General features: G+C 53.8%; 1 protein-coding gene across 2 annotated transcripts in view; it reads left to right on the top strand.

The window, feature by feature from the left end:
- The window catches only part of SMPD3 (sphingomyelin phosphodiesterase 3), a 91983-nt gene that overhangs the window by 56425 nt on the left and 10427 nt on the right, over positions 1-25131 (top strand). Inside the window, exons 1-3 of one of the 2 annotated variants that reach the window (XM_010355044.2) lie at positions 5015-5089; positions 7440-7501; positions 21760-23291. In XM_010355044.2, the coding sequence (XP_010353346.1) occupies positions 21969-23291 (1323 nt within the window). In that variant the 5' untranslated portion in view covers positions 5015-5089; positions 7440-7501; positions 21760-21968. Of the gene's footprint in view, positions 1-5014; positions 5090-7439; positions 7502-21759; positions 23292-25131 lie in introns of those variants that run through there. The other variant, XM_010355043.2, reaches the window with a different exon arrangement.

The following is a 25131-nucleotide window of genomic DNA, read 5'->3' as shown; positions in this document are numbered from 1 at the left end:
AGGAGAATATCTGATTTTTACAAAAATATAAAAGACAAAAGCTATCTTACATAACAAGAAATTAGAATTAGAATGGACCAATTGAAGAAGAAAGAAAGCGTAAGTGATCTGACAAAATGTAGTCACTCCCAAGAGTCCACCTACACGCGAATAATTCTCAAACCTGCTCCAATCCGGACCTCAACTCTGAGTTCTGGGTCTGAATATTCCACTTCTGTCTGGATATGTCTATGCAAATGTCATTCAACACTACAAACCCTGCCTTCGCCCATTCACCCACCTCCACTGCCAGCAAACAACTTCACCAGCCATACAGTTACCTGAACCAGGAGACCTCAGAATAAATTCCTAGTTCATTTTCTTTTTCTTTTTTTTTTTTTTGTTTATTTGAGACACAGTCTCACGCTCCATCGCCCAGGCTGGAGTGCAGTGGTACCATCTCAGCTCACTGCAACCTTGACCTCCTGGGTTCAAGCAATTCCCCTGGCTTTGCCTCCCGAGTAGCTGGGACTACAGGGTCATACCACCACACCCAGCTAATTTCTGTATTTTTACTAGAGATGGGGTTTTACCATGTTGGCCACTGCTGGTCTTGAACTCCTGACCTCAAGTGATCTGCCTGCCTCGGCCTCCCAAAGTTCTGGGATTACAAGTATGAGCCACCATGCCCAGCCTCCTGGTCCATTTTCATGTTACCCAGGTACCCCTCCGTCCCCATCCATTTGTATAAGTCTGCTTGGGCTACCATAACAAAATACCACAGACTGGGTGGGTTAAACAACTGAAATTTAGTTTCTTACAGGTTAGAGGCTAGAAATCTGAGTTCAATGTTCTGGTTGATTCAGTTTCTAGTAAGGGCTCTCTTCTGGGCTTGTAGACAGCCGCCTTCTCACTAAGTCCACATATGGCTTTTCCTTGGTTCGTGTGAGCACTTTGGCATCTCTCTCTTTTTTTTTTTGTTTTTTTTCCAGACAGCATCTCATTCTGTCACACAATCTGAGCTCACTGCAACCTCCGCCTCCCGTGTTCAAGCATGCATCAGCCTCCCAAGTAACTGGGACTACAGGCGCATACCACCATACCCAGCTAATTTTTGTCTTTTTAGTAGAGACAGGGTTTCGTATGTTGGCCAGGCTGGTCTCTAACTCTTGGCCTCAAGTGATCCTCCTACTTTGGCCTCCCAAAGTGCTAGGATTACAGGTGTGAGCCACCGCACCTGGCCTGGCATCTCTTCTTATAAGAACACTAATCTTATCAGATCAGGGGCCCATCCTTATGACCACTTTCAAACTTAATTACAAATACTCCTCAACTTATCATGGGGTTACATCCCTATACACCCATCTTGTTGAAAATACAGTTCCTTGAAAATGCATTTAATACACCTAAACTAGAAAACATAGCTTAACCTAGCCTATATTAAACATGTTCAAAACACTCACATTAGCTTACGGTTGGGCAAAATCATCCAACAAAGTCTATTTTATAATAATAACTAACATTTTATAATAAAAAATTAAAATAATAAAAAGAAAAGGTCAAAATTCAAAGTACAATTTCTATGGAATGTCTCTTACTTTTGCACCATTGAAAAGTTGAAATATCTTGGCCAGGCACAGTGGCTTATGTTTGTAATCCCAGCACTCTGGAAGGCCAAGGTGGGCAGATCACCTGAGGTCAGAAGTTTGAGTCCAGCCTGGACCACATGGTGAAACCCTGTCTCTACTAAAAATACAAAAACTAACTGGATGTGGTGGTGGGCACCTGTAATCCCAGCTACTTGGGAGGCTAAGGCACGAGAATCGCTTGAATCCGGGAGGTGGAGGTTGCAGTGAGCCAGGATGGCACCACTGCACTCCAGTATGGGTAACAGAGTAAGACTCTGTCTCATAAAAGAAAAAAAGAAAAGTTGAAAATTCTTTTTTTTTTTTTTTTTTTTTTTTTTTTTTTGAGACGGAGTCTTGCTCTGTCACCCAGGCTGGAGTGCAGTGGCAGGATCTCAGCTCACTGCAAGCTCCGCCCCCCGGGTTTACGCCATTCTCCTGCCTCAGCCTCCCAAGAAGCTGGGACTACAGGCGCCCGCCACCTCACCCAGCTAGTTTTTTGTATTTTTTAGTAGAGACGGGGTTTCACCATATTAGCGAGGATGGTCTCAATCTCCTGACCTCGTGATCCGCCCGTCTCGGCCTCCCAAAGTGCTGGGATTACAGGCTTGAGCCACCACGCCCGGCCAGAAAAGTTGAAAATTCTTAAGTCACACCATCTTAAGTCAGAGACCATCTATACTTCCTTAAAGCCTCCATCTGCAAATGCAGCCATGCAGCGGGTTTAGGGCTTCAACATATAAATTTGTTGGGGACACAAACATTCAGTCCATAACACCATTCTATCCTCTTAGATGTCCCCCAGATATGTGACCCTTCTCTCTTCCCACTGCCTTGGCACTTCCATCTCCCTGCTTTGCCTACTGCACTGGCCTTCCTGCTTGTCTCCCCTCCTGCCTGCCCCATGCTCCCTGTAGAATTATCTTTCCAAATGGATAACTGATCACTGAATGCTTACAAAGAGTTGTCACCAGTATCATCTCATCTAATTCTCCCAACAGCCTTGCAAAGTAGTAGAAACCCAAGGCTCATAGAGACTAAGTGAAGGCCCAGTGTTGCCCAGGGCCAGGTTTGAACCTAGGTGGGTCTCTGAAGTGCACAGTCTTTCCAAGTGTGTCTCTCACCTTTGTAATCCAAACTTCTGAAAGGGTGTCATGTCCACAATATACATAACAATTAATGACTGGCAGATGAATGGGCTTCATATGTAATCATAACTTCAACTTCATCTTCTTCAGTATTTATAGGCAAGCTGATCTCCCTACTGAGTCCAACTAACAGAGATCCAGGTCCTCTGTTTTGCTGCTTCTTTAGGGGAAATGAGGAGTTAACATTTTGTTAATCAAAATGAAAATGTGTACTCTTCCTGTTAAAGACAGCTCCCTCATGTGACTTCAATTATTTACTAGCAGATTTATTTGCACTGTTAAGGGCAGAACTTTTTCAAGCATAAAATGACAAACTACTGCTTTGTCTTAATTCCCCATTAGCTTATGTCCTAATCTTTGTTCACTGAGGTGGGGGCACTGTCCCACTCACTGGAAGATCAAGTTGAACAAACAGGTGAGACACTTACCACCCTAGAGTGTTACTCAGAGACCTAGGAGGTTTGAAGGGCAGCTCCTCTCACCAACCATCCCTAGCAGCTACTCTGGGATACTTCTGCACCTCTCCCCCAGGGTCTCACCCAAATGCAGACAGGATGCCTGACCATGCCTGTTCACCCATGCCACCCCCCTTGCCTTGGTGTTGGCATCAGAGGTGTTTGAACCAGGACAACTCCATCTTGAATAGGTGCTGGGTAAAATGAGGCTGAGACGTACTGGGCTGCATTCCCAGAAGGTTAGGAATTCTTATTCTTTGTTTGTTTATTTTGAGATAGGGTCTCACTTTGTCACCCAGGCTGGAGTGCACTGGCGCCATCACAGCTCACTGCAGCCTCGAACTCCTGGGCTCCAGCGATCTTCCCACTTCAGCAATGCAAGTAGCTGTGACTATGGGCACTCACCACCACACCCAGCTAGTTTTTGTATATTTTTTAGAAACAGAGTTGCACCGTGTTGCCCGGGCTGGTCTCAAACTCCTGAGCTCAAGAGATCTGCCTGCCTAAGCCTCCAAAGTGCTGTGATTACAGGCGTCAGCCACCACATCCAGCCTAGGTTAGGCATTCTTAGTCACAGGATGAGATAGGAGGTCAGCACAAGATACAGGTCACAAAGACTCTGCTGATAAAACAGGATGCAGTAAAGAAGCCAGCCAAAACCTGCCAAAGCAAGATTGTGACCAAAACCACCTCTGGTTGTCCTCACTGCTCATTATATGCTAATTATAATGCATTAGCATGGCAAAAGAGACTCCCACCAGCACCATGACAGTTTACAAATGCCAGGGCAATGTTCCAGAAGTCATACTTGGTTTTATATGGTCTAAAAAAGGAGAGGAACCCTCAGTTTCAGGAACTGCCCACCCCTTTCCTGGAAAACTCATAAATAATCCACCCCTCGTTTAACACACTATCAAGAAATAACCATAAAAATAGCCAGCCAGCACCCTCAGGGCTGCTCTATGAAGTAGCCATTCTTTTGTTTCTTCTCTAATGAATTTGCTTTCACTTTACTGTGTGGACTCACCCTGAACTCTTTCCTGTGCGAGGTCCCAGAGCCCTTTCTTGAGGTCTGGATCAGGACCCTCTTCCCGTAACACTGGGGGCTTAAAGGTAACCCCTTCACTAGGGTTCAGTCAAGATTTTTCCCCAAAGTGAGCAGCTGCTCTTCTCCCTCACTCACCCCAAACTTCAACTGTAGCATGAGGCTGGGAGGCCCCAGGTCTGCATGAGGTCTGACACTGACAGTCAGATGGAAGGCTGTGTGACTTTGGGTGCATTACTAAACCTCTAGGCTCCAGCCTCATTGAAGGTACCTGGCCCTAGTATCACCATGTGAGTAAATAAATCAACCTCCTAGGTGCCAGGCCCTTTGCAAACATTATTTCTGGACCTGTGAAGTCAGTGTTATCCTCATTTTAAGAAGGCAGAAACTGAGGCTTGGAGAGAGGCCCTGGGGAACAGGTCCATCCATCTCCACAGCTGGTTCTGCTACAAAGGAGAGGTGGAAGTATCCAGGAACCCGACCAAACTCAGTGCATCTAGGGATGTATCCCTTGGAGCTGCACATCCATCAGGGGTCACCCCAGGTGCTGGTCTGCGGTCTTGGGGCCTGTGGGCTTGAGGCCTCCTGGTGGACGGGCAGGCAGGCAGGCGCGTGCTTGGGACCACTGCTGGCTCCAGACACTGCCTTGCTGTGCTAGGTAAACGGCCCACTTTCCACACCCACCCCCTAGGCCCTCCCTGCTCTGCTCCCACTGCCTATTTAAATCAGAGGCCTGACTCGGCCCAGGCACAAGCCAGCTGTCAGAGCCAGGAGAGCAGCACTGCAGGCCCTGCTTAGCCGGGATGAAAGGTTCTTCTGTTTCACCATTTCCTACCGGTGCGTTTTGAATGATGATGCTGAGCAGGTTTGGAGCAGGAGCTGATTCTGCTTGCCTGGGAGTATACTGAGATGGGTAGCTGGCTGAGGGAGGCTCTGATTGAATTTTTCCCATTTCTAATCCCTACCTTGATGTGATCTTATTTTCAAAGAGGGAAAAAGTCTGTGGTTCGTGAAAGGATAGGGGGAGAGCATATTTCAAAACAAGGCTTGGCTCAGAATATCAATGATCTGACATGTTTCTCTTTTCTTTGAGAAAAGAGAAGGGCCTATAATTTCAAGGTTGTCGAGACTCCATTTCCCCTCAGGAACCCCTCCCTAAATAGTCAGTTCTTGTTATTTAATTCTATTTTGAAAAAAAACATGCAGGGATTTTTCAGAAGAGTTGGTAGGGCATGGGAGGGGGGTGGAGAGTGGGGAGGGACTGTGCAGCTGTGCAGCTGGTGGGGGACAGTTTGGGAAATGTCGGAGGCCAAAGATCCTGCTTGACAAACTTCTCACTCAGGGATGAGAGGTAAGCTCCTCCCCACTTAGAGAGAGGGCAGTGGGGGCTGGGAGTCACACGGGCCCAAATGGCTCAGGAGTGGCCTGCCTCCTTTATGTCTAATGCCAGATGCTTGCAAGCCTGTGACCTGGGTCAGGTCAGTCCAGCAAAAGGGTGAAGGACAGAGGTGCATGCAGGTTGTCAGCCAACTGTGGGTGACGAGGCAGGAGTCCCAGGGACAGAAGACAGACTGGGACAGCAGGTCAGCCTCCGCTTCCCGGCAGGCTGGACTCCCCAGGCTATGGGTGGGGAGGGATCCTGCCAGGTACTTGGCTCTGAAGGCAAAAGCCAGGGTGTCCACACGAACATAAGATCTCCTGGGGAAGCCAGGTCACCACATGCAGAGCATAGACCTGGGGGGCTCTGGCTTCCTTCTTCCCACTCTGATCTGGCAACATCAAGTGCTGGTGCTCATTTGGTTCTGGCCATGGCCATCCAAGATCTTGTAGTGGCCCCTAATGTTACAGAGGAGGGAGCCTCTGGGGCTTAGAGGTTAAATGACTTGCCCAAGACCAATGGCCTAGACCAGAACCAGGTCTCATTGGAGCCGAAGGCTTTTCTGCGCAAATTCCTAGTCAGAAGGGAGCCAACTGTTTGCCATGGAGGAGACGCTCCTGCCAGCACTACTGCAACATCTTCGGCCAGGGGACAGAGAATGGACGGGGCCTCGGCTTTCAGATTCTTCTGAAACACTCAGTTTGGGTGATTTGCAAAATAAGTGTACATAAAGGATGGGGTGTGAAGAGTAATGGGTCACCCTACTCTGGATGGAGGGGTGGTAAGAGGGCTTTGGGCCGGGCCATGGGACTGGCTTAAGAAGGTGGAGCGCACAAGGACAGCCCTGGCTGCACTAGGCGTTGGGCCGGGGGTGCTGAACTTGAAAGTAGAGACTGGGCCTGAGAAGCGGCAGGCCCTGGAGCCAAGGATTCGGCAGGTTAGTAGGAATGAGGCCTGGAACTGGGCCAGCGGGCCAGGGATCAGGGGCGGGACTAGCGGGCAAGGGCGGGGACTACGAACTGGGACTGGGGCCCAAGTGTGGAGGGCAGCGTCCCCAGAGCATAGTGCCAGGATCCCTCACCTCAGTCAGCAAGGGGTGCAGGGAGCCAGTGACATCATGTCCAAAGCCCTAGGGTCACATGAGTTCCCTCCTAGCTGTCCCCTTCAAAGACCCCTCTGGGTTCACCAAGTGTCCCCCTGAGCCTCCCTTCCACTGATCTGCTCCTCCTTATCTGCCACCAAATCCCTCTGGTTCCTCTCCGTGTTGCTCTTCCTCCCCTAATCCACCCCATCCCAGTGGCCACTGTCCCTCTTCCCTGACCTGGGTTCAGCTGTCCCCTACCCTCAGTATCTTAGGGAAGCAGAGATTGCACAAAGATCCCAAAACTCTGATTGTTCTGGTTCTCCTATCAGATTAAACCTGGGCCCTGCGGCTGGAGCTTTTGAATTCACCTCTTCCCCACCCTCCACCTTCACCCCTGCAACCCCTGGGCCTGGCCTGGGTCCCGGTGTCCACGTGGAGGGCTCATCCATCCCACCCTCAGAGTCCTCTCCTCTTGGCAACCGTCCTCCCTGAAAATCCGTCACACAAACCTCAGGCCCCACCCACTGGGGCTGCACTTCGTCCACTGGAACTGCCGGGCACACACCCGCGCCCTGGCGACGTGGAGGGTGTGGCAGTGCCTCTGGCCGCAGGTGGGGCCCCTTGGTCTTTGTACCTGGCTCACCTGTTCTGGGCTGCTTGGTGGCTGTTAGGGGAGCTCTGGAGATTGTTCCGGGCACCCCTGTGAACTGCTCATCTCCTTTCAGGTCTGCGGTGACAGCTCTTCTTCAGAGAGAAGGACAACGAGGTCCCAGTGGCCCCTCCTCAGGTAAAACCAAGGCTTCTGGAACCAGAGGGGTGGGGTGGGGGTGGGCAAGGGAGGGCTCCAAGCCTTTCCTCATGGGCTATTTGTTAGTGTTTTTATAAAGAGATGCTGTGTGAGATTAAGAAAAGGCTCTCCTGCTTTTTAAAATGTTTGAAAACCACCACTCTGGGGTAAGCGATTTGGAGCTGACCGTCTGGGTCCCACCCGAACCTGACTCAAGTGGAGTGCACCCAATCGATGGAGAAAATACTAACTCCTTCAATATATGGGAAAAGGATTTGAAGCAGCACTTCATAAAAGGAATACAAATTAAGCATCCTGAAAAATGTAACCAGATATCACTGCCCACTAAACTATCAAAAACCTTTTTTTTTTTTTTTTTTTTGAGACCTGTCTCACTCTCTCTGGGGCTGGAGTGCAGTGGTGCGATCTCAGCTCACTGCAGCCTCTACTTCCTGGGCTCAAGTGTTCCTCTCACCTTAGCCTCCTGATTAGCTGGAATTACAAGTACATGCCACCACACCTGGCTAATTTTTGTGTTTTTTGCAGAGACTGGGTTTCGCCATGTTGCCTTAGCTGGTCTCCAACTCCTGGGCTCAAGCAATCTGCCCACCTTGGCCTCCCAATGTGCTAGGATTACAGGCATGAGCCACTGTGCCCAGCCAAAATCACATTTTTTAATGTTAAAACCCAGAGTTGGTAAGGATATTGTGAAACACATATTCTCAAACAATCAGCAAATTGACAGAATCTTGGTAGAAAGCAGTTTGGCAATATGTATCAGAAGCTTTAAAATTTACTGAGTAATTCTACTCTTGAATCCATCCCAAAGAAGTAATTCAGACTACTGGACCATTCTCAGGAATAAAAGCAGAAACTAGTGACCCCTGACAGTCAGGAACCTCAGACTAGGAGTCAAAACAAGACCACTGTAAGAACCCACGCTTTCCCAAATATTGACAAATTAAGTGTTTTCAGGGTTGCCAGGGTGGTCACCAGGCTGAGGGCAGGGAGATTTGGGGATCCAAGGTGGTGGTGACTGGATGGAAGAAAAAAAAGCGGAAATAGATGAGACCAGCAGCTCGCAGGGAGGGAGGAAGATCATTGGAGTTTTCACCAATGGCTCAATGGGGGTGGGTGACAAATGTAACCTTCAGGGGACTGAAAAAAGAGGCAAAGGTCTTGTTTTGTGGGAATTGAGGGGGAAGGACAAAGACAGTGTAGGGAATGTTACTCTTCCCCCAGAACTTGTCCTGGAAGTAAGGGTGGTGCTTGATGCTGCTCATTTACATATTTCTGGGTATGTTTGCATATCTCTTATATTCAGCCTTGGCAAGAAAAGTAGGGAGAAAAAGGAAATTGGAGTCAGGTGACTTGGCTGCACCTCTCAGGGACTGCCATTTACCTCTCTGAGTCTCCATTTCCTTATCTGTAAGTGGGGCCAGCTGTACCCATTTGGGGTCGTTGCGCAGTGTAGCTGAACCCCCAGTGTGAAAAACATATTCTCTGAGGTGTGTGCTGGGCAACGCCTTCTCCGATGTCCCCAAGAGGCAGTTCCGTTACTCCTGCCTTTCTGATGCTCATGTCTAATCTCCCTCCTGTCTTTTTGCCATGGACTGGTTCATAGCTGTGTCTCTTTCCCACTACAGCAGGGAAAGAGAAAGGAAGGGAGGGAGGGAATGAGTTTGAGGTCCCAAGCAGGCCCCAGGTGGCCTCAGATGAGCCCATACTGGCTGCAGCTCCAGGTCAGCAGGGGGCAGGGCTGCCACTTGTTCTCAGTTGGCAGGGGTTCCTATTATCTGCCTACTCTACACACAGCTAGGGTCAGGTGGTGGAATAAAATACTGAGTGCTTGCGGGGGGAGTAGGGGGCACAAGCTTTGTTCTCCTCATCTGGCCTCAGAGTTAGAAAACAGAACCCTCATTTGCTGGGACTGGAAGTTGGGATGGGTGGGCAAGCACCTCACCCTCCAACCCCAGGGCTCCACACGGGCAGGGTCCCTGGTCCTGTAGAGACAACCCACAGAGCCACACACACAAGGCCGTCCCTCCTTCTGCTTTGAAGGATGGAATTTGCTGACATAGCTTGAGCCTCCTGTCTCTCAGTTCTGTTTCTAGCTTGATAGATCTGAAGGTGTCAGATCTATCAGGGGCTGGTTACCTACCTTTCTAGTATGCAGACTGCAAGCTTGAGCAATACATTCTCAGAAACACTCAGCTATCAAGACAGAAAGGGCCTGTTTGACCTCAGCCTAAGGTCCTCTAGTCATCCCAGGGGCCATGGAATGGCTGGCTGAGTTTTGACAAAGGGATCATCTCTGTGAATCTTGAACCCTGAGCTCCTCTGCTGAGTCCACATTCCTTCACACAGATGACAGCTGTCAGGGAACAGCCCCAACAGAAGTGTGGAGGCCTGGAAGGGCAGAGTTGGGGACTGCTCCTGTCAGGGCCCCTGGAGCTCCAGGAGCAAGAGGAGACAGAGCAATCAGGCCGCCTGCCCTTCCCTGCCTAGGTACCTGGGGAACCTCCTGGAGTCAGCAGGCACTACTGAATGGCCATAAGGGAGCAGTGTGGTATGATGTGTAGTTTAGAAAGACCCCACCAGCTGCCGGGTAGGCCAGACGAGGGAGATCAGGTGGAATCTGTTGCAGTGTCTAGGTTGAAGAGGGCGAGGCCTGACCTGGGATATGGCTGTGGGAATGGATCCAGGGGACTAGAGGGCAGAGTTGTAAGCTGGGAAGAGGAGATAGGCTATGGAGGAGATCCAGGGCCCAGAACTACTTGGGAGACAGAACTGTATGTGGGGAAGTGGGGGGAGGAGGAGTAATACACTTCTAGAGGAAGATGTAGAGTTGTCAATCAAATACATGTGGTCAGAGATCAGGAGATACCTGGGCTGGCTGTCCCCTGGAAAGAGGTGACCCACAAGGGATCAGCCAAGAAGGGAGGGAAGAGGCAAGAGAAAGTCCAGCCCCTAAGGAGTGGGCAGGGGAGGGGCTCTGAGGGATCCTCCAAGGGCCCTGAGAGGGAGCAGTCCCATGGTGCGGGGACATATCCAGCCCTTCTGGAGTGCAGGATACAGATGCAGCCGGCATGCTCTGAGCAGAAGGGATGACTTGAGCCAGCTTGCTCTGCACGGTGTAGGTAGGATACTATCCGGACAGGCTAAGCATTTAAGTTAAACAAACCTGGCTGGGCACAGTGGCTCAAGCCTGTAATCCCAGCACTTTGGGAGGCTGAGGCAGGTGGATCACCTGAGGTCAGGAATTCGAGACCAGCCTAACCAACATGGTGAAACCTCATCTCTACTAAAAATACAAACAAACAAAAATTAGCTGACACATGCCTGTAATCGCAGATACTTGGGAGGCTGAGGCAGGAGAATCGCTTGAGCCCGGGAGGCAGAGGTTGCAGTGAGCAGAGATTGCACCATTGCACTCCAGGCTGGGCGACAGAGCAAGACTCCCTCTCCAAAACAAAAAACAAAACAAAAAAACAAAAACAAAAACAAAAAACCTAACTGGGGGCAAACTAAGTGAATGCAGGGGATCCTCCCCTCGGGCCCATGTTCCCCAGCTGCCCCTCCTGGAGGACGCCTCCTTGTCTGCAGTCAGTGATCTGGTAGTGATTACAGTCCTCAAAGGCATGGCCCCGGCAAGGCAGGATTCCCTAAGTGGCTCCACTTCCATGAATCCACCCTCAGTTCCCTGGCTGTCCCACCACCACACCTGTTTCTCCTTTGCGCGTGGCTTGCTCCACCCAATACCCACCACCTTCCTATCTCCACACCTTCCCTAGGGGACACCCCACCCTCAACTATATACATCTAATAGGCAAAGTCTCTGCTGCCAGAAACCCTAGGCCCTTTCCGTGCAATACCCTGAGCAGCCACTGTGCTGCACCTGACTCGCCCAGTGTTCCCAGCCTCCCTGCTTACCAGCTGCTGCCCAGCACTGCCCCTGCCAGCCCTGGGTACACTGTCAGCCAGTCAGACCTGGCAGTGTCTGGCCAAGCTGGGCCTCTGGGCTCTGACACTATCTGAGCCCACCTCAAAGGACCCCCAGTGCTGCCTCCTGCCCCTTCCCTGCAGGGCTCACTTGGCCCCTGTGACCAACCCATACCCTGACCCCTGGCAGAGGTTTCTGGTGGATTTACTTCTCCACGTCTATGGATTTACTGTGCTACCTGTGTCACCAAAGCAACCGCTTCTCTGAGCAGAAACAGTTTCCACTACAAATTAAAAGATTAAGACTCAGCTCACCTGATGCTTCGTGGTGCTAGAGGAACTTGGGTAGGTAGGAATGGACTTTTTTAGGCCACATTGAGGGGGTGTGGAGTGAGTGTTCTGCCTGGCCTGGATTCAGGACAAAGGAACATCATTATTGCTTCATTATCCTTGAGAGCAGGAAGAGTTGGATTGGACTGGAGGGTAGATCTGGCTGCATTCTTGGGAAACTGCGAGCTCTCCATAATGAGGCTTGTTTTCAGCATCAAGTAAATGGACTAATTACACAGCCAATCAGAAGCTGTCCTCTGTTGGTCAGGATGGGATGGGTCATGCGGTGGTTATAATCAAAGGTTTTCTTCTTGCCCACATTACATGTGGGTTAGCTAGGGCCCTGTTCCATGTCTCTTCACCCTGGACTGAGGCTGACAGAGCAGCCACCATCTCCAACACTGCAGGTCAATGTGGCAGAGGGAGAGAGCTCTGGAAGTTTCCACTTCTACTGTTTAAGTACTTAAGCGCAGCAATACCCGATATCACTTTCACTCACAGCTCATTGGTCAGAACTCATCACATGATCCCACCCAACCGCCAGGGGACCAGGAAGTGCAGTCCTACCTCTTGGCTGGACATCAGGTTCCAGGTGCTCCAGGGGCCAGAGAAAGTGAGGCAAGAGTCCCGTCCCCGGCTTGGAAGTACAGGTAAACTAAAGAGAAAAGAGCTGTGGTCTCCCCTTTCAGATGTACAGCAGCCCTTGGTTGGGCCTAAGCTGGGGCATCCTCTCTCAAAGGGGAGAGTGTTCTGGCTGGTTGTCTTGGAGCTAAGGGCTTTCATGGTGCCGTGTGCAGAGGGAGGGTCTTTCATGGTGCCATGTGTAGAGCAGTGGCCTGGGGTCAGAGGTCTCCAAAAGGGCTCAGGATGGGGCCTCAACCCTCAGCAGTGAGGCCTCGCCTCAGTTCGGAAAGCCCAGCCACCTGGGAGGGTGAGTGAAATGCTGACACCTGATTTTATTTACTCATTCTCACTCACTTGCTTTTTAAGCTCGGCATAAATTTTCCTCTAGGACTCAGTTTGTTAAATGTTCTTTGCATAGAAAACTTTAGGCTGAATGTGAAATGATTCCGTTCCGAAGAATGTTAGCCCGTCTGTTCTGTTTTAGGAAGGTTTGTCGTCTTAATCTGTGTTCTCTGGTGCCTTGAAATGCCTACACATCGTGCAGTCGGCCAATCCGTTCCAGAAGGAAATGCTGTACTTGAAATGCAGCCGACACAGGGTCTACCTAAATCCTAGCATTTGTGTGGACTTGTGTTAAAAATTCTACTCCCACAGAAAGTATGCTGTCATCCCCTCTTAAGTATATTCCAAGCCTTGTTTGGCTCATGAACCATTAACATCAGCCTTTGTGTCAGGGAAGTAGGGACTTGGACAGAAACCTCAACAGCAGAACCTGAGAGAAGCAAGGCCCTCCTGGTCTCCTTCCTGTGAAGGGCAGAGGTGGCGCTGAGGGCAGAGGGCCTCCTGAGGATGGAGGTGGTGCTGGTCAGCCAGGAACAGGTGACGTGACCTGCTTTGGTATTCCAGAATCCTTTGCTTTGGCGACTTGCAAGGCCCAGCCCAGGCACAGGCCTCAGCACTCAGGCAGGCCCAGAGCACTTGAGGTTGGAGGCCTTGCCTGGCTAGATGCTCAGCTGTGGCCTGCAGCCTCCTGACTCAGGACTGCTCTAGTTCAGCCCTGGAGCTGCCCCAGTTGAAGGAGGTTCCCCATCTTCATCCTGAAGCAAGCCTTTGCCCCTGGCCTCCTCTCTGTCTTGGGCTAAGCCTCCATGAGGGCATAGGACTGGTGGGAGCCCCGCGGGCTTCTGCCCTTGCAAACGCTGGCAGATAAGTCTGGTCGCCAGGCAGGTTCGTGAGCAGAACACAGGAATGAGAGGAGGTGCTGGCTGGTGTGGCTCAGATGTGGGTCTAGGTGTCAGCCTCCATCCAGTCATCTCCTTGCTGGCACCCTTTGTGGTCACCAATAGATGACTTTGGAGTGGCAGGTGGTAGAGAGTAGGCAGTCATGTCTTCAAACTCAGCTGTCTCCCTAGGATGGGGTCCATGCCTTCAGGGCAACTGCCCATGTCACTGTGGCACAAGGTCCTGGACCCAGGGGTCCTGCTGTTTGAATCATCACGTTGGCTGTTGTGCCTCTAGGGCATGCACCGCTCACCTGGCTTGAGATTTGCTTTCCAATCATGCCCGAGTTGGCTTCATCTGGGCTTTCTGACTTCACCAGGGAAATGCCGAGGCTGGCTGATTGAAGGAGGGCCCCAGAGCTGCTCACAGCCTGTTCCTATTCTCAGAAATCACACAGTGCAGTAATACCTCCTGTGGGAAGTTTCCTTTTGAAAATTGTATGGCCCCTTTGCCTGCACCTGGCTTCTGCAGACGCCTGTGCCTCGGGCTTGCACAAGCAGCCCACAACAGATAGCTCTGATCACCTCCTGCGAGGAGATGGAGGCCCTGACGTCGTCCCCTGTACTGTCCTCGCCATGTACCTGGGAAAGCAGAGAACCCTCTTTGTAAGGCAAACCAGCCTCACGAGGAGGAGACTTTGAAGGCTCCGGCTGTATCTTCAGTCCTTTGCAGCAAGGGAATTAACAGTGTTAGCAAAATGATAAAAATAAGCATCCTAGAGATGAGGCAGGCACCGCACTCGGTGCTGCATGTGCACCATCTACAACTACCCTGAGGGATGGTTATTACCAAGGCTTAACATGTGAGGAAACTAAGGCACAGTCAGTTGAGCAGCCTGTCCAATATCCAGGAGGACGACCTGGCCCCTCATGTCCAACACCAGAGTTTGTGCTCCCAGTGTCTGCTCCGCTGTGGTGTCCCAAGGGATGCTGATAAGGCACAGGCCAGAGGCACCAGGTTCTGCAGGGCCTCCCAGGACTCAGGGAAGCCTCCACTTTGCCCAGTGGGACGTCAAGGGGGAGCCACAGGAGGTTTGCACAGGAGAGGAGCTGATAGAATCGCATTTTAGAAAGATCACAGAGCTGGCATATCTGAGACAGGATCCCTTCGGTGGGAAATGCCAGAAACCAACTCAAAGGGACTAGAGCAAAGAAAAGGGGAACTGCTAAATCATTCATTGGAAAGTCTGCGGGTTGTGCTGGCTTCGGGTGCAGGGAGATCAGAGCTCAATGATGTCTCTAGGACTTGGTCTCTTTCCTTCCAGCCCTAAGGTCTGTTTTCCTCTGAACTAGATTCCTTCTCAAAGAAGGTTCCAGAAGCTTCAGGTTCCTAGCCTTCCATCTCAGATAAAATGCAGGCCTCTTTCCTAAAGGGCCCAATAAGAGTTTCAGGGAGAGCTTAGGGTAGTCTAGCTGGGTTTTGTGACCTTCCAGGTCAGGAGGGCTGGTGCTGAGTGACCTGGCTGGCTCACTGCCCTCACTGTGGAGTGCAGCAGGGTGGGCTTTGGACTTGTGGTGGTGCCAAGACTTGGAGTTCCATCCAGTGACAGACGTTGGGGGTGGGGGCATGGGTGTGTGCACGTGCGTGGGGTGTGCAGGTCAGGGAGGACTTCAGGGAGAAGGAGGCAGGTGCTTTGGATCTAGATGGATGAACAGGCATTTACCTGGCACACCTGTGTCTGTAGGAGCCGCTGCCACAGCACACGTGTTCTTGCCGGACCACAGATCCCAATTCCGCCTGGGATGTGGCTTTCGGGAATTAGCGTGGATGTGTCCGACCTGCATCACTCAGAAAGGCATCCGCTTCTGTCTTTCTGTCCTCCCAGCCATGAGTTGACTTAAGTTTCAGCAGCTCAGAGCTCATGTTGCCATGCCAACTCCTCTGCAGCAGACATCCAGGCAGAAATGGCCTGGCCTGAGCTCAGTGCCGCAGGCGGATGCAGGCACCTTGGGTAATTGGATTGGAGCAATCCACGTGGCTTTTCCTGCGGAAACCAGGGGCTTGGCGCAGCTCCTGTTTAGACATGAGCTTGTGGACACAACAGGGACCCAGAGGAGGCCTGTCTGCTCTGGGACTCCCAGCCCTGCTGCCGGGAAGAGCGGTGTCAGCAAGCATACGAGCCAGAGGAAAGGGCAGTGGAGGGGAGACAGGCCTCACCCTAGCATGAAGGTGGGGCAACTCCCAAACCTCCTCAATTTTCCAGAAGCCCCCAGACTCAGAGATCCCTAGAAAATGATGTAGGCTTCCTCATAGAGGCCAGGGCTTGCCTTACCAGCAGAACTGGTCTGGTTTGTTCACTTTCCCACCACCAGAGAAATTCAAATTCAAAGCCAGGATCCACCTAGGACCCTTTGCACCACTGTGCAGGCAGAGCCTGTGTGCCATTACACCTGCAAGTCTGTTTGTCAGGGAGCTGGCGAACAGGATGGCTGTCTTGGTGCTGGTGGTATTTGACGTCCAGGAGCCACCATGGCTTGTCCAGATGGGACCAGCCTGGCCAGGCCTTATTCCTGGGCTCACCCTTCGCTGGTGATGGCAGATCAGCTGCCCCCTGAGCCCTCAGGCCAGCATCTAAGGAGAGGGGCTCTGGCTCAGTGCAGGCCTCTGAGCAGCCATAGTCTCCCACTGTTCATGCCGTGATGCCTCAGCTCACATGTCAGCAACAGGGGTCTCAGGGCTGCAGACTGACTGCAGATCATCAGTCACTCACAGGAGCAGCCACGGTGTGTGGCTGCCTGCTGTCAATGCCATGCACCCACCAGGAGTGGCTGTGGCCTCTTGGGTCCTGCCCAGGACTTGTTCACTTCTTCCCCTCACATATGGACTTGGGGTTGTCTGGGCTCCCAAACTCCCAGGGCAAGTTCCCCTCCTACTTGGGTCAACCTGCAAACCATGGAGTTCTGTGCTCCCTGCAGCCCAGTCCCCTTGTCACAGTCAGGCCCAGTCCAGTCCCCACTGCAGGGAACAGCAACAAGCTAGTGAAGTCCAGCAGCTCCAGCCTAAGCAGTGTGACTGATGTCTCTGAGGCTCCTGAAGGCGCTCTGGGACAGTTAGGGTCCTGAGAGTTCTGTGGGTGGGCTCCAGTGACCCCCAGAACCGTGCCCAGGACCACAGACTGGGGAGAGCAAACAGGGCACACAGGGGCCGACCTCAGGGGAGGAGTGGTTGGGAGGTCCTACCAGGAGGGGCACAGCAGGCAGGGAAGGAAGCAGGGCCTGGCCAGGTCACCAGCCTGGTCCCTTTCTGTCCTCATGATTGTCCTGGGAGGTGGGAAGTCCTGACTAGTGCAGGGTTGCACTCAGGTCACCCTGAGTCCCAAGCCCAAGCTAAGCAGTGGGCAGTGAGGCTGAGGGCCAGGGGCAGGTCTAAAGTATCCTTTTCTAGGTCAGGGCTGACTCCCAGGAGCCCGGCCTTGGGGTGCCGTGTGGCCTCCCACACTGACCCCAGGGCTCAGGAGTGACTATGGAGCCTGCCAGGACCCATGACGACCTGGAGGCATCGGGACTCCAACTCAGGCCTGTAGAGCATGGTGTCGGGGATGTCATTCTGGACAATCTCGGAAGCCACACAGCAGGATTCACAAAGGGGACAAACCCACAGATGACTGTGGACTTCAAAATAAGGAGCCCTGGGGGAACAATGCAGTCTGAGGTTGAGCTGCAAAAACTCAGCCCACAAGGCCTTTGGGGGTCCTGCCAGTCCCCTCAGAGGGGTCCACAGTGAACTCTGCTTGGCAAAGTTGCCAGTCCAGGGACATGGAAGCAGAGAGCGGGGGCACGGAGTCCCCCACCTGAAGACAGAACCTGCACTGGGTCCACTCTGTGGCCCAACTAGGCCAAAGGAGTGCAGGCAACAGGGAGGGGACAGGCACTGGTGCGGCTGAGCACCACCACACAGTGGGCTCGGGCCAGGGAGCACGTCCTGCCTTGGCCACCTCTCTGAGGACTCGGGGTTTCTCTGAAAAGTTACCAGCCTCTAACGTTTAACTCTAGTTCTCCTCTTTCATGGGAAAGTGTAGATCAGACTAATTAATGTGTTGTTGCTTATTTACCCTCCTTTCATTTCCCTGAGACAAGATAATTAACCACAGAGCCTTAGAAACCAGCTCCAGGGTGGCAATCCCTTTTGTGTCTCCTGCACCAGCAGCTTCTGTGCAGAGGCAGGGGCTGCACACAGGAGCAGGGCAGGGGGAAGCAGCTGGGAGGCTGCGAGGGGCTGTGGATGGGGGACCTGGAGTCACTAGAAGGGGCCTGGAAGGGCAGCAGGAAGGGCTGACGTGCTTGGGTCTGCCACTTCCTAGAGGAATGCTCTTGGGCCATTCCTGCCCACCAGCTGCCAGTCACCTCAAATCCCATCAATTCCTGAATAAGGACCAAAGGCATTCCTCTGGCCAGCCCAGGAGAAGCATAAAGATCAGGACTGGCCACTCACTACCATTGCTGGCAGGGCCATGGGGAGCTTGCCCAGAGGGTTTCTGGGGTTACAGCAGGAGAAAGGGGGGCCCAGGGCAGCTGAGGAGAGAGTCTGTCTCTTCTACACACTCCATAGCCCCATCTCAGCCACTAGCAGATCCCAACCCTGATGGACCAGTGTCAGGGATGCACCACACGGGAGAGCAGGTTTGTGGAATTCCCTTAGGAACCCTTTGATGGAGTCTGCACCCTCCTCTGACCCATAAGGGAGCTCTGGCCACACTGTGGAATACCAGCCAGTTCTGCCAGGAGGGCAGCATGGTGCAGACAGGATAGACCTTCTCCTCCCAAATCCTTCTGCAAAAGTGTCCTCGGCTGGGTGCGGTAGCTCAAGCCTGTAATCCCAGCACTTTGGGAGGCTGAGATGGGCGGATCACGAGGTCAGGAGTTCGAGACCATCCTGGCTAACACGGTGAAACCCCATCTCTACTAAAAAAAAAAAAAAAAAAAAAAAATACAAAAAACTAGCCGGGTGAGGTGGCGGGCGCCTGTAGTCCCAGTTACTCAGGAGGCTGAGGTAGGAGAATGGCGTGAACCCGGGAGGCGGAGCTTGCAGTGAGCTGAGATCTCGCCACTGCACTCCAGCCTGGGCGACAGAGCGAGACTCCGTTTCAAAAAAAAAAAAAAAAAAAAGTGTCCTCATGCCAGGGCTCAGCCTGCACAGCCCTTCCTGCTGGTGGAGCCCAGGGTGGGGGTGGATGAGGGAAGAGCTGGTGGGGGCAGAAGCATAAAGGGCCCCTAAACAGAGACTGGGAGACTGGACTTTGTCCCCCAAGACAATGAGACCACCAAGGGTAGACAGAGGATCAGCTGTGTCTAGGAAGACCTTCTGCACACTGGTGGTGGGCTTGGGGCTGTGGCTGAGGCTGAGGGCAGCAGGACAGTGCCAGGGTGGGGCAGGAGCTCAGGTGAGGATGGTGCTGGCCAGGCTGGGCTGGTGACTTCAGGTCACAGAGATGAGGGAGACTCGGGAATGGCCCTGCTTCATGACACTGGGGCAACTTCCAGGTGGCCCCAAGAATCTGGGCTGGACCCCTACCCTGAGGCCTTAGTGCCAACTACAGGGACTACTGGTGGCTGGAGAGCCTTGGGAGACTCCATCCTACCCCCATTGTCCCCAGAGACAGGACCTGCAAGCTCTCCCTCCGGCCCCAGCTGGTCCAACAGAGACAGGTGCCTGTGGGTGACTCCGTGTCCCCTCCTGTGGCTGTCAGTCCAGCCAGTGTGAAGGCAGCCAGCTCCACACAATGAGGGCTGCAGGTTTGCAGGGGGGGACCCTCCAGCTTGGTGAGGGAGAGTGAGTGGGCTGGCGCGCCCTCTGCAGGTTTGATTCATCTTGCAGCAATTGCTGGGATTTTAAAGAAAGAATGAGGGAGTACGTCCTGGAGTCTCCCAAGCCAGATGGCAGGCGGGGGCGGACCTGGACACCCACCAGTCCCGCTGAGCACTGAGCCACAAGCACTGGCCGCAGAGTGAGATGCCCATGTCCCAGATTTCACTGAGGCCCAACGCAGAGCTGGTTTCCCAAGGCTCCGGGTTGCCCGGCTGTGGTCTGCATAGACACGTGCTGTACCGAACTGCACCTTCCAGTGTTGGCTTCAAAGGCATTTCCCCTGAGGAGAGTGACAGCCTTGTGAAGCTGCTTATCAGAACCAGATACAGATCCAGCTCAAGTTCACCTTTAGACGCTAAGCCCTGGAGATGGTGGCTGCAGGCTTGTCCTGGGCTAACATGCCCCACAGAAACCCCTCCGCACACCTCGGGCTGGTGGGAAAACAGCTGCTCCCCCTCTGGCTGGAGGCATCCAGGTGAACCTCCACTCATCCCCCATCTCCTGCATACCTGCTGGGGCAAGCCTGGGACTCTAGGGCACTCCTGTGCAGCCTATTCTTTCCTGAAGCTTGCGGTCTGCTGGGCAGGTGGCCACATCCCCATAGCATTTGTGATATAGAACTGCAGAGACTGGGCCACACGTGGTGGGGATGGGAGCCACTAGTGGAGACACCTAACCCACCGGGGCAAGGGGTCCAAAGGTCTTCTAGGCAGGGAATTTCTAAGTTGAGTCTTAAAAGAGAAAGGGTGAGCGAGGCGAGGGGCGGAGGGATGGGGAATGGCAGGCAGGGACGGGACACGAGTGAGAGGCAGGCGTCCAGGGGAGGGGGCTGCAGAGAACCGCAGGCCTGACGGAGGGGCTGGGCTCCCCACTAAGGGCCGAGGGAGCTCCAGTAGGTGTGAGGCAGCTGTGACACAGTGGACTACACGGAGAGCGTCCCTGCAGCCCTTGTGGAGGCTGATAAAGTTGGGGAACCGTGATGCAGTCCTGGGCCAGCACAGGGGGTTCAGCAGGAGTGGCAGGGACTGATGGGGACTGAAGGAGGGCAGAGTCTGGTGACATCTAGGTCCCTGGCTTGGGTGACCATGGATTCAGGAGGAGGAGACGGTGTGGGGCCAGGACAGATGGCACCGTGGGCTCAGACCCCCCAAAGTGCCAGAGCAGGAGCTGGGCTGAGTCAGCAAGAGAGTGGGTGGAGAAAGAGTGGCCCAACTGCCCCAGTTATGAAAAGTCTGGGTTACACTTCTACAGTCTCCCCGACAGGGTGATGACACGTGGGTCCCTGGAGGCTGGGCAAACACTCCAGATGCTTGTCTTTATTGATTTTACATTCAGCACAATAGATGCACCTGGCAGCCTTGCCCAGGCAGAGCTCTGAGTCTGCTCCGAGACCCAATGTGGCTCCCACAGGGGACCCAGGGTGGGCTTATTCAGGTGGCTGTGGGTCTCGACTGGGCTGCATCTTGGAGGACATGAGGGACAGCGGTTAATGCTTGGGCCAGACCCATACAGCCCCAAGGAACTTCTCCAAAAGTCACAGGGACTGTCAGGGGAACTCTGATGGTTCTAGAAGTTGGTAAGACCCAGGCTGTGCTGGGATCCTCATTGCTGGGGGGTTTCTCCCATGGTCAGTGGAGTGGAAGCACCAGGCTTGGTGTGATCCTGCAGGCTGGGGCCACAGTGAGAGCCTGATTGTGCACGGAGGGGGACCGCCCTTCCCTGTGGCCCTGCCAACCATACTGCCCTCTGCTCCAGGAGTCTCTGGCCCCTTTGCTCTGCTGTTTGTTCCTGATCTGTCCTTACCTGGCAGACACTCCATGACAAGTGGCCATGTTTGTGGCTCCTCTGACCCAGGGTTACTGCTCTCCCATTCTAAAAACCGCCCTGGCTCCTGAAGGGCTTCCAGCGGCCCCCGGCCAGGGTGGGCCCAGACGTCCTCTAGGATGCCCTGCCTGCTCCCTTTGCACCCACAGATCTGTTCCTCTCTGGAAACCAGGGCTATTTTCAAGCAATTGGGTTACAAGGTCAAGAAGATTAGTTAGGGGCAGTCATGTCACCAAGCTATTCACTCTAAGAGAACAGCACGCATGGAGGAAGTGGTGTGCAGGGGCTGTCTCCCAGCCACCTGCTGAGCCTGCCACCTCCAGCCTGGTTCTCAGAACTGTCCTGCTCACACCAGGGGAAGCAGGAGTGCGATGAGCTGGGGCGACGGCTCCATATCTGACCCGCTCCCTTAAGATCACTAAAAGCAGTCCCCCTACTTTCTGTTTCTGCAGGGTCTGCAGTAGGCCTCGGCATGGCCCACAGAGGTGAACCATGACCCACTGGCCAGTACTCACCATTGACCAGCCAGAGTTGCATCTCGCCAGGAGGTGACCCCTCCTCCAGCTGCCCCCAACTCCTTGCCCACCCTCGCCCAGGAAAGTGCCCGCGGCTGCCACGGACACCATGTAGTAGGGCCGGCTGCGGCGCCCAGTGAGCTGCGATGGTTTTGTACACGACCCCCTTTCCTAACAGCTGTCTGTCCGCCCTGCACTGTGTGTCCTGGGCCCTCATCTTCCCATGCTACTGGCTGGTGGACCGGCTTGCTGCCTCCTTCATACCCACCACCTACGAGAAGCGCCAGCGGGCGGACGACCCGTGCTGCCTGCAGCTGCTCTGCATCGCCCTCTTCACACCCATCTACCTGGCCCTCCTGGTGGCCTCACTGCCCTTTGCGTTTCTCGGCTTCCTCTTCTGGTCCCCGCTGCAGTCGGCCCGCCGGCCCTACGTCTATTCACGGCTGGAAGACAAGGGCCTGGCCGGTGGGGCAGCCCTGCTCAGTGAATGGAAGGGCACAGGGCCTGGAAAAAGCTTCTGCTTCGCCACTGCCAACGTCTGCCTCCTGCCCGACTCACTCGCCAGGATCAACAACCTTTTTAACACCCAAGCGCGGGCCAAGGAGATCGGGCAGAGAATCCGCAATGGGGCCGCCCGGCCCCAGATCAAAATCTACATTGACTCCCCCACCAACACCTCCATCAGCGCCGCTAGCTTCAGCAGCCTGGTGTCACCACAGGGCGGCGATGGGGTGGCCCGGGCCGTCCCCGGGAGCATTAAGAGGACAGCCTCTGTGGAGTACAAGGGTGACGGCGGGCGGCACCCCGGTGACGAGGCTGCCAACGGCCCAGCCTCTGGGGACCCTGTCGACGGCAGCAGCCCGGAGGATGCCTGCATCGTGCGCATCGGTGGCGAGGAGGGCAGCCGGCCACCCGAAGCTGATGACCCTGCACCCGGGGGCCAGGCCAGGAATGGAGCTGGCGGGGGCTCAAGGGGCCAGACGCCCAATCACAATCAGCAGGACGGGGATTCAGGGAGCCTGGGCAGCCCCTCGGCCTCCAGGGAGTCCCTGGTGAAGGGGCGAGCTGGGTCAGACACCAGTGCCAGCGGGGAACCAGGTGCCAACAGCAAGCTCCTGTACAAGGCCTCAGTGGTGAAGAAGGCGGCCGCGCGTAGGAGGCGGCACCCCGACGAGGCCTTCGACCATGAGGTCTCTGCCTTCTTCCCCGCCAACCTGGACTTCCTGTGCCTGCAGGAGGTGTTTGACAAGCGGGCAGCCACCAAATTGAAAGAGCAGCTGCACGGCTACTTCGAGTACATCCTGTACGACGTCGGGGTCTACGGCTGCCAGGGCTGCTGCAGCTTCAAGTGTCTCAACAGCGGCCTCCTCTTTGCCAGCCGCTACCCCATCATGGACGTGGCCTATCACTGTTACCCCAACAAGTGTAATGACGACGCCCTGGCCTCTAAGGGAGCTCTGTTTCTCAAGGTAGGAGGCCTCGGCCCAGCCCGAGGACCACGTGCCCGCCGGTCCTAGAGCCACGTGGGCAGGGGGGCTGCAGTGGGGAGTCATCATTGTGGGGGCTGGAGTGGGAGGTTGGAGTGGGAGGCAGACGCAGTCTTTCCTGGAGCTGAACAACAGGGCCCTGGCTCGGGGACACAGTCAACAAGAATGCAGGGATGAGCACTGAGGCTCTGGGCTCAGAAAGACCCATCTGGGCGATCCTGGGCCTGTTCCTCAGATCTCTGAGCCACCATTTCCCCAACTGTAAAGTGAGGAGACGGTGGGAGTGGACCAGAGCAGTAAGACCTGGGAAGGGTTCCAAGCTGGCGCAAGAGTGGCGATGGTGGTCGTGGAGATGGTGGCAGTGATAAAGCAAGGAAGAGCAGGAGGCAGGGCCCCTGTCCGTTCATACGAGGCAGAGAGACCAACCCAGACCAAGCGTACCAGGCAGGCAGATGGGACCCTCAAGTCTCCAGGCCCTGACACCGCCTGGCTCACTGAGGTCACTAGCTTCCCTGGCCTGGACACCCCTCCCTCTTGGCTGTCGTGCAGCTGCCCTGCAAGGCTGTCTGCCCACCAGCCGTGGTTTCGCTTCCATAGTCACTAATTAAAGTGAATCATAATTATTTCTGCTAATTTGGATTCGATTGGAGGAGTTTTTAGGCCGTGGTAATTTGGTCATTATACATTATCTTCTACTGCGCCTGAGATGCTCAGAGTGTCGACTTTTGTTCTCTATCCAAAAGCCGCTCATGGTGCTTCCAGAGTTTTCTGAAGCATCATTTGGCCAGTGGATGTAGCACAGGGCTTTCTGCCCCAAGAGGCAGCAGCTGCTTCAGATGTGGGTTCTGTCCCTTTAGGGTGAGACATGAAAAAGTGGCAGCTCTGCAGGGAGGGCTGTGGCTCCGAGGCCTGCCCAGGGCGGGTTTCCTCACTTCGCAGTTCCCCTCCAGAAGCAACCACGCTCTGCCTGCCCAGGGAAACACTGGTGCACGACCTGGTGCCTGCCAGGAGTGGCGATGCTTGTCTCCAAGCCCCACGGGAGCCAGGGCAGACAGCAAGGGCCCTGGCCCCCACTTCTGGTTCCTCGATGGCTCTTGTGTGGCTGTGCCAGGCCCAGAGTTTGGGTCCTCTGCTCTTCATTAACTGCAAGGGATGCTGAAATTGAAGCAACTCCTGACAGATCCAGCGTTCCCATTTTGGCATATGGTTCGTTGGTGTTCTGTTCTCTGGATATATTTTTGTCTCAGCAGCTAGAGTGACTTTCTGGGGAAGAAGGGGATGTGTTGTCAGGCCCAGGGTGGGAGGGTGTGCCCCTCACTCCCACTCCTTACTCCCACCCTACTACAGGTGGCTCAGAGGCTGGGGCCTCCCCCGCCCCCTACCCCAGCCCACTTCTGCACAGATCAATCCACACATCCTCTCCCCACCTCCCACTTCCCTCCTCCATGGGGCAACCTCACAGTTCCCACCGAGGTCAACAATATCTCCCTGGGACAGCCCCTCCTCCCAGGTTCTGTCCTGAAAGTTCTTTTCATCTTCCTGTACCTCCTGGGTCTCAAATTGTAACCTGATCTATGACATTCAAAAAATTTTTTGTATTGACCTTTTTTTTTTTTTTTTTGAGATGGAGTTTCACTCTCATTACCCAGGCTGGAGTGCAATGGCACAATCTCGGCTCACCACAGCCTCCGCCTCCCAGGTTCAAGTGATTCTCCTGCCTCAGCCTCCCAAGTAGCTGGGATTACAGGCATGTACCACCATGCCAGGCTAATTTTTGTATTTTTAGTAGAGACGGGGTTTCACCATGTTGGTCAGGCTGGTC

This window comes from Rhinopithecus roxellana, chromosome 20 (genome assembly GCF_007565055.1).
Source record: "Rhinopithecus roxellana isolate Shanxi Qingling chromosome 20, ASM756505v1, whole genome shotgun sequence".
NCBI lineage: Eukaryota > Metazoa > Chordata > Mammalia > Primates > Cercopithecidae > Rhinopithecus > Rhinopithecus roxellana.
This window is presented reverse-complemented; position numbering and strand designations above follow the sequence as displayed.